General features: G+C 41.5%; 1 protein-coding gene across 2 annotated transcripts in view; it reads left to right on the top strand.

The window, feature by feature from the left end:
* Positions 1-1,229: 1,229 nt before the first annotated feature.
* The window catches only part of LOC101882339 (uncharacterized), a 24,676-nt gene continuing 15,905 nt past the window's right edge, over positions 1,230-10,000 (top strand). For both annotated transcript variants that reach the window (XR_015512038.1, XM_087287993.1), the window contains exon 1: positions 1,230-4,186. Coding sequence is in view for 1 of the 2 variants with exons in the window: in XM_087287993.1 (XP_087144119.1) it covers positions 3,579-4,186 (608 nt within the window). In the remaining variant the exon portion in view is untranslated. The remainder of the gene's footprint in view (positions 4,187-10,000) is intronic.

Genomic DNA, 10,000 nt, shown 5'->3' with positions numbered 1-10,000 from the left:
GACACCCGATGATCGTTGGATACCGCCTGATGACATCGACTCTTCCTGGCCAAGGATACATTCAGCAAAAGTGAATGAAGGAGAAGCATCTTTGGATGTAAGTGTAGTTATCAGAGTTTCGAGCTGTTTGCTCAGGGTTAACCTTCGGTATTTCAGGGTTTTCACCACAGTGTCGGCAGACGTCCTCCGGCCAGTTATTGAAAAGTTCTGTGAAACTTAGAAGAGAAGCACAGTATTGAAAGAATGGAAGTATTTTTTATTGTTCTCGATTTTGTATTTTTAAAAAGTCTGTGAGTAAAGTCTTATGTTGGGGTGATTATCGTCTTCTAGGCTAAAAGATGGAGCTGTTGTGAAAGATGTAAAGCACACAGTGACTACTAGTTTTGAGGAAAGCACCACACAGCGGGGTTATCAGTGACAGGGTGTTACAGATAAATAGGTCCACATGGAATCTGCACGCGCACATGATTCCGCAGAGTTTTAGCCCATCATTGATTCTGTTTATTTACTTGTGTTAATGTGTGTAAATCTGTATTTATTCAGTTTTTTAATTAGTTTCAGTAATATTATTGACTAATATATAAATATTCCACAAATAACAATTTGTAAAGTCATATTTTCTGTGGTTTAGTAGAGATATTATTGGAGAGATTTGCTTTATTCACCAAATATCGTGGATCTGATTGGATTTGCATTGTAAGCAGAGGCACAAAGAGGGGTATGCACTATATGCGGAGCATAGGGGCGCCACACATTGTGTGGACATTGTGCCAAAACTATTTGTGAAATTATCCTTACTAAAAAAAATGTTTAAATAATTTTTATTTTTAGTTAAGAATGTTTATTTTGCGTTTTTATGTGCATATAATATTGCATTTTATTAAATTAAATACCATACCACCCCTCCCCCTCCATTGACAATTTGATTGATCCGTTGCAGCTGGATTAAAAAATTCAAAATAACATTTGGATTAAAAAAATCCCCCATATAAACTACATCAATTAAAACAGACACGTGAACAAATAGTCAGAATATTCACCTGTTTTAAACTAAAATGTTTATTAATCCTTCTATCAAGATCTATTTTTATACCATATACATGTTTTTATAAATGTATTATGTATTATATTTATACATCGGGTTTTTCATAATTTTTTTTTTTTGCTCAAAAATATTTACATTTTATTTGCAGTGAAGTTTGCTCATAACATTTTGATAAAGTAGAACATTCCAGGCAGTTTGTCTCTGTTTATTTGTGACACTAAACATTGTGCAGTGTTTTTTATTTCACTTAGTGAGAGGTGTGACTGCAGTTTCAGTCAAGTGTTCATGCAAAGACAGACCGTACACCTGTCACAGTGTGCATGCGAGATGTGATTGCATTTTAAATTATTTTGCCCTTTAGGACTCCCATATCTATCATGTTGACAAAAGCAAGGCAAGTCAAGATGCTATAATCATTTAGTGAGGAAAATGAAATCGGGAAGTAATTTGTGGTGGGATGAGATGGAGTTCTCTGTGATTTAACATGCTTAGAGTGATTATACTTTTACTACTTTATACTATTCAAACCTGCCACATGGATTTGTTTGAAGCATGTTAACAAGGGGGTGCGCAAAACTTGAACCCGCACACCCCTCAGTAAATTTGCAGATGTGGCCCTAATTGTAAACATTAAATTTAAGTTTAAAAGATATAACTTTTTATTTCATATATTAAGGTTTTAGTTATGATAATCCCAAAATCATTCCGCATAAATCCGCAGATCTTTACCAAAATTCTGCGCAAAAACATCAGCAGATTCCCTCTGCCCCTACAGATAAGCCACACTCTGCTGAACACCGATTAAACAAACTCAATGATTGCTGAATTTAGTGTAATGTTGGGAACTTTTAAATTAAAAAAGTTTTAATAGGAAAACCATGCAGGAAGGCGGATCTGCCGGAGCAGGTGACCGTGCTGTAAAGCGAACAACAATATGAAGACGAGACTTGATGATACTCGAGGGGCAACATGGTGTCTCAGCGGTCTCGCACGGCCTCACAGCAAGAAGGTCTCTGGTTTGAGTCTCGGCTGAGTCAGTGTGTGTTTCTGTGTGGAGTTTGCATGTTCTCCCCGTGTTGGCGTGGGTTTCCTCCGGGTGCTCCGGTTTCCCCCACAGTCCAAACACATGCGCTTTAGGGGACCTGATCAACTAAGGTGTGTGTATGGGTGTTTCCCTGTGTTGGGTTGTGGCTGGAAGGGCATCCACTGCGTAAAACATATACTAGAATTGTTGGTGGTTCATTCCATGGTGGCGACACCTTATAAATAAAGGGACTAAGCTGAAGGAGAATGACTGAATGATGATTGAGGCTGAGCGTGTGCTTCAGGAGCAGATCCAGCACTCCACCCCGCAGCAGCAGCAGTGATACGGGCATCATGCTGCAATGTCTCAGACAGCTGAGGGGTGTTGTGGAGGACACATGCGGAGATGTTCACTGAGTGAAGCCTTCTGACTGAAGAGGGACTGTGTGCACATGTCTGCCAGAGGAACACACGGCTCTTGATTTATTTAAAGCTGTATCAGAGACTGAAGTCATGTGTGTGGAGCTGAACACGAGCGTGTGTGTGTGTGTGTGTGTGTGTGTGTCTGCTTCTCATCATGATCCTGAACCTCTTTATTTTCCTCATCTGCTCAGTGTCAGAGAAACAGACATCAGTGACTAACATCCGTCTCTCTCTCTCACTAACACACACACACACACACTCACTCTTTCTCTCCCTCCGTCTGTCTCAGTCCCTCTCTCCCCGTCTCTCTCTTCTCCCGCCTTTTACTCGTCACGGTGACGTGCCGATGACGCGCGCTCATACCTGTGACCGTGAGCGAGTACGGGCACGCGGCTGACAGCGATGAGGAAGAGGATGCTGATGCTGCTGCCATGGCAACAGACTGTCACGCGCTCACTCGCCGATTTCATATTTATTTGATCGCGCGTTCGTCCTTGGCGTCACGCGGACCCGGAATCTGCGATCAACAAGTGGAGCTGAGGAACGCGCGCCGCGACGCGCCCCGGACACACCGCCGCCCCGGAGCAATCTGTTGCTGAGGAAAAGCAAGGTGATGAAGCTGCGCGCTGATTGACAGCTGGATGTCCTGTATCTGTGTCGCTCCTTTACATAAGCGCGAGAGGTCTCCGTGAACACCGGAGAGAGTGCGCGGATCGCGGAGATGCTGGACGGTGTCGGAGCGCGTCGGAGTCGCTGGGCCTCAAGGACACGCGCGAGGAGAAGCGCGCAGAAATGACGGACGGCGCGTCAAGGGCGAATCCGCCGCGCGCTACTCAAGGGCGTTCGAGCACGATGTGGAGCCGACCGAGAGCAGCCGCGCGGCAGGGTGGAGGACGCGCGTTTCACCGGCGCTGAGGTCAAACCGACCGCGAGCTCATTCTTCAGCGTAATGACAGAACTGACTAGCGTTTATCTGACAGAAGTGTGACAACAGGTCAGTGTGTGAGTGTGTGTGTGAGTTTGTGTGTGTGAGAGAGTGAAAGAGTGAGTGTGTGCGTGCGCGCTCTCGCCGCTCACTAGAACTGGCATGGATGGTGGCACAGCGGGCACCGGGGACCCTCGGCCCGCCCGCAATGGCGACTCTAAGCGGCGCAGCAAGAGCAGCCTGCCGTCCCCCGGGTACCGGCTCTCGCAGGCGTCTCTGGAGGGCGATCGCGGGGATCCGCTGCCCGGGCGCCGCCGCCTCTCCATCCTGAGCTCCACGCGTGACAGCGGCCCGTTCCGCCCGGGCACCGCTGCCGGGACCCCGACCACCCCTCTGCCATTGTCGTTGCCTCACGGCGGCTCCGCGCCACCGACCGTGCAGCGTTCCGTGGGCTTCGCCGCGTCTCGGGCCGCTCTGGCCTCCACCTCCTCCTCCACCGGCACCGGGATGGTCGTGGTGGCCGCCGCCGGACCCGAGACCACCACCACCACGGCGGCCGGGAGTCCGGAGGCTGGACCGGGACTGGACGGGGAGGATTACAGCTTCTCCAACCAATCCACCTTCATCCAGCGGCAGTTCGGCGCGATGCTGCAGCCCGGAGTCAACAAGTTCTCGCTCCGCATGTTCGGCAGCCACAAGGCGGTGGCGCTGGAGCAGGAGAGGCTCAAATCCGCCGGTTCCTGGATCATACACCCGTACAGCGACTTCAGGTACACACACACACACAGACACACACACACACACACACACACACACACACACACACACACGTAATAACTCTCTACTCATAATACTTTGTTCATAAGTTTGGACTCTTTCATGTCGCTGAAATTAGTCATAAAAGCTCATTACAGCAGCCGAACATGCAGGTTTCTGTCCAGTTCAGCTTCATCACTGCAGTCAGACTCTCCGGATCCTTCAGGAGTCACCATCAGAGCACATTCATCATCATTATAGTCATCATTATAGTGTTAAATCTTGCTTTTGTGGAAAAATGTGATGCGCTTTATTTTTTTAATCTACTCTAAATGCTGGGCTACTGGCTCAAATGTTGGGTATTTTTAAAGATGTGTCGTTTACACTGTGGAGTTTCTACTGTTTAAAGCAGCACAGGGATTCAATATGCAGCATTAGTGTTCACAGAGGAATCATGCCTTTTAAGTTTCTTCGTTTACTCATTCAATTTTCTTGTCGGCTTAGTCTCTTTATTAATCTGGGCTCACCACAGCAGAATGAACCGCCAACTTACATGTTTTACACAGCGGATGCCCTTCCAGCTGCAACCCATCTCTGGGAGAGATCCATACACACTCATTCACAACGGACAATTTAGCTCACCCAATCCCCCTATAGCGCATGTGTTTGGACTGTGGGGGAAACCGGAGCACCCGGAGGAAACCCACACCAACACGGGGAGAACATGCAAACTCCACACAGAAACACCAACTGACCCTGCCGAGACTCAAACCAGCCGAGACTCAAACCTTTGCGTCGCCTTTTTAAAGTTTTTTTTAAATCAAAATAACATTAAATGTCTGTAAAGCGGTCTCGACGAGTAAAGTAGAAACCTCTCAACAGAGCACAAACATCTCAACAGTAGTGCATCACTGCAGCTAAAGCCAGAAGATAATAATAATAATTATTTAAAAGAAATAATAATCGTAATAATAATAATCTTAATAATAATAGTAATAATATTTATAATAATAGTAATATTACTATTAATAATAGTAATAATATTAATAAAATTAGTAATTATAATAATAAAATTAGTAATTATAATAATAATAGTAATAATATTAATAGTAATAAAAGTAATAATAATAATAGGACTACTAATAATAATATTAATAATAATAATAGTAATAATATTAATAATAGTAATAAGAATAATAATGATAATAGTAATAATAATAATATTTAAAATAGTAATAGTAATAATAGTAGTAATAATAATAATAATAACAGTAATAATAATAATAACAATAGTAATAATATTAATATTGATAATAATAATATTAGTTTTATTAATAATAATAATAGTAATAATAATAATAATAATGGTTTTTATTACTCCAGCTTTTAACATTCATTAAACATTTTTACTCATTAATATCAAATCCAGTGTTTAGCTGCACGGCTGTGTGCAGGAACAGGCATCATTGTCAGAGTCACAATACTGTTTCCTTTCTTGCCTAAAATCAGTAGTATATTAATGAAGGATCATGTTCCATTACAGCATTAACTCTCCTACTGTACATATGATAAACAAATTATTTTCTCTGCATTTTGATTTTTTTGAACCCTTAGATTACAGATTTTCAGTTTTTACTTGACCAAATACACACTCCCTGACAGGAGTCTTGTGGTGGATCAGCTGTAAGAGCAGCAGATAATATCTGGTCTTCTAGTTGATGATGTGTGAAAGTGTCAGAAGGTGGATTCCTCATGTCAGAGATGTATGGATGCAGTCCTCCAAGCTCATGATGGAGTCAGACACAATATTTATTCTGTCTCCACTGCAGCAGGACTTTATATTCTATACTGGACATTATTTCTGTTCAGTGATGACACTTTAGTGTGAGCAGAGTCAGAGCGCACTGTCCTCATCAAATCAGTCAACATCAAGACATGATCAGATTTATTGAGCTCAAATCAGCAAAATCTAGAGGCCTTCACCTTTCATAGAGACACTTCTGACACCAGATCAGCAGCTAGAAGAGCAGATATTATCTGTGTTCCTACAACTGGGATAAGCGGCAAGACTGGTGTCAGGTGGTGTAGATGTGTCAGACACACACACACACACACACACACACACACACACACACACACACACACACACACTTTCAAGAACTCCAGATGTTTTGTTGCAGTACTTTTTATGGGTCTCTCTCTCTCTCTCTCACACACACACACACACACACACACTCTCTTGAGCAGGTGATTGTTTGCAGACAGACCCCAGCCATCCTGCCCGGCCCCCAGGAATCCAATAAAACCTTTACACTAAAAATAGCTGCAGTCTGGAGACTCCTGATGTGCTGCTGTCTACACACACTCCTCTACACACACACACACACACACACACACACACACTGGATGGGGATTTATCCTCTGCTTTAGGCGGTTGCAATGGAATTGCTGAGCAGTTGTTAAGCTGTTGATTGCTGGTTGCTAGGGTGATCAGGATAGTGATTAGATGATCATGATCAGGTGATCATGTGTGATGTGTGGAGCTGCCGGTGTTTCCCGCGGCCGGTGATGCAGAGTGTGTCAGTCATGATCATTAATTATGAATTATGTTCATTCAGTCAAGTGTTTACAACTGCAGAGGTGTTCATTACCCACCTCACAGTGAGCGGAGGCGCCTGCAGGATTTTATACCAAGGTAACCACAAATCCAGCACCGCCCCGCCCCTCCCCGCCCCGCCCCCTTCATTCAGTCATGTCAAGAAACACTGATGCTCTCTGTCAAAGCTACACTATGAAGGGGAAACATTACAAAATAATTTGTTTCCTTTTTAAATTTAATATTTCGCTCAAATCTAAATGTAAAAGCACATCAGCAGAAAAATGTGGACGTCAAGGAAAAATCAGACGCAAGACGTAATCTTTAAAATGACGACATATTATAAAAAATGCAAATATATGACAGAAGATAATTAAATTCTTACTTTCCACTGAGCGAAAATCCTCCACCCGCACAACTGGGCTCAAACTAAAATATCATTCGTATATTTTTCTTGGAAAAAAATATCTTTTTAAAGGAATTGTCTCTTCAAAAGCCGCTTTTCCACTGTCGTGCTGCACCGATTTAATGCTGAACCGATACATTCTGTGCCAAACCGGGCCAGACAGCAAATCAATTTTATTTGGAGGGAAAATGACCAAAATGTAACGTGATGACTGAAAATGACTGGAGGGAAAATAAATATATTTAAATTCTCCATACATAACAGTTAATAAACAATGATAATGCAACAATAATAGTGCATTTGGGTTATAGTGGCAGAAGTGTATTTTTGACAGGCCTTGTGAAAGTGAGCGGGCACTTTCACTAATAAAAATATATATATATATAGCACTTAAATGATTTCATTTTTAACAATCAATAAATTAAACAGTACTTTATATCAAAAGATGATAATGATATGAAATATGCATTTTGATGGTGAAATAACAATTTAAACAATGTCTATTATTTCTTTCAGCATTAAATAACGAATGCAAGTGAAATAAAAGCGAATATAAAAACAACAGCATATCAGGATAAAAAGCATATTTATATCAAAGCTGAAAGGGCATCCACTGTGTAAAACATATGCTGGAATAGTTGGTGGTTCATTCCGCTGTGGTGACCCTTGATGAATAAAGAGACAAAGCTGAAGAAAAATTAATGAGTAAATGAGTATATGTGTGAATAAATATATGAGAGAATCAATAGGTGAATGAATGAGTAAATAAATATATGAATGAATGAATGAAATAATGAATGAATCAGTGAAATAATGAATAGGTGAATGAATGAGTAAATGAATAAATGAGTGAATGAATGGGTGAATTAGCGAATAAATGAATGAGTAAATGAATGAGTAAATTAATAGATGAACGAATAAGTGAATGAATAGGTGAATGAATGAGTAAATTAATAAATGAGTGAATGAATGGGTGAATTAGTGAATGAATAAAGGAATGAGTAAATTAATAGATGAATGAATAAGTGAATGAATGAGTGAATAAATGAATTAATTAATGAATAAGTAAGTGAGTGAGTGAATGAATGAATGAGTGAGGTAGTGAGTATAAAAGAAAGTGAATGAATGAATCAATGAATGAATGTTTGAATGAATAAATGAAAGAATGAGGAGTAAAAGAGAAAGTGTATGAAGAAGTACATGAATGAAGGAGTGAATGAATAGGTGAATGAATGAGTAAATAAATAGATGAAGGAATTAATAAGTGAATGAATAAATGAGTGAATGAATGCGGGAATGAATAAATGAATGAGTGAGTGAGTAAAAGAGTAAGTGAATGAATGAATGAATGAATGACTGAATGAATGAAAGACTTTCAGCTGAAACTGATGATGAATATTGCAGCAACTTTACAGATGTGTGTTATTAATTATTAGTGAATTGGAGGGAGAATAAAGACAAAGTAATGACTGATTCTAATATCACGTCTGAATATCATAAAGCAGAACATTATCTTCATGATGGATATAAATAAAACATATAAACAAATATATATAGCCCCGTTTAAAGGGACAGTTCACTCAATAATGAACATTCTGTCATCTTCTCCTCCTCTAGTTCATCTGTTGAACGCAAAGGAAGATATTTTGAAGAATGCTGGAGTACACACAGTAGATTTATGTTCCTACAATGGAAGTCAGTGTCTGTTTTTTCCAGCATTCTTCAGATTATCTTCATTTGTGTTGAACTGAAGAAGGAAACTCATAGAGGTGTAGAAGCGCTCGAGTGTGTGTGTAAATGATGAGGGGATGTTCATTATTGGGTGTACTGTGCCTTTAAGAGTGTGTTGAGTCATTAACACACTTACTGTATGATGCTTCACAATAGCCACAGCTGGGAGATGAATGATGAACACTAGCAGCTGTGTGTGTGTGTGTGTGTGTGTGTGTGTGTGTGTGTGTGTGTGTGTGTGTGTGTGTGTGTGTGTATGTGTGTGTGTGTGTTGATCTCCGTCTTCACTGTTGAGCTCAATATCATTGATCATGTTTCTGGGAGCTGCATGGAGTGTTAATGCAGTAATGCAGGAGTCCAGCGGAGCCCGTCAGCACACACACACACACACACACACACACACACACACACACACACACACACACACACACACACACACACACACACACACACCACAGATCATCACTCCAGTCTCTCAGTGTGTGTGTGTGTGTGTGTGTGTGTGTGTGTGTGTGTGTGTGTGAGTTGATTACCAGTCTGTCGACAACCAGCAGCTCAAAACTTCCTTCAGAATCTAGGACACTTAAACAGGTCTGAGGCGCGCACACACACACACACACTCAGACACTTATACATACGTCACTGACTCTCACACACACTCTCTCTTACTCACTCTCTTACACACACACAGAGAGAGAGAGACAGGTACAGGTGTGTGATCAGTAATAATCTGCTCATAATCTTCAGCTGTAGGTCAGGAATGCGTGTGTGTGTGGGGGTGTGTGTGTGTGTGTGTGTGTGTGTGTGTGTGTGTGATGGCCTCACTCCTCTATTCATCGCTGCAGTTTAATGTAATTGTATCAGCAGCTGATTGAATCATGCATTATGCAAATGTTTAATGAATAATTCATCAGATTATGAATATTTGATCAGCTCATTTCTGACAGCGGACAGACTCACCGCGCTCATTTGCATATCCACATGCTCTGTGTGTGTGTGTGCTGGTTTATGTGTTTAATGAGGACAGAATGTGTGTGTATATGATCAGAGTATTACATCACTGAGGTGGTTTATGAGGTCATGTCTGATGTCCTC

Source organism: Danio rerio, chromosome 16, assembly GCF_052040795.2.
Source record: "Danio rerio strain M-AB ecotype USA chromosome 16, GRCz13ab, whole genome shotgun sequence".
NCBI lineage: Eukaryota > Metazoa > Chordata > Actinopteri > Cypriniformes > Danionidae > Danio > Danio rerio.
This window is presented reverse-complemented; position numbering and strand designations above follow the sequence as displayed.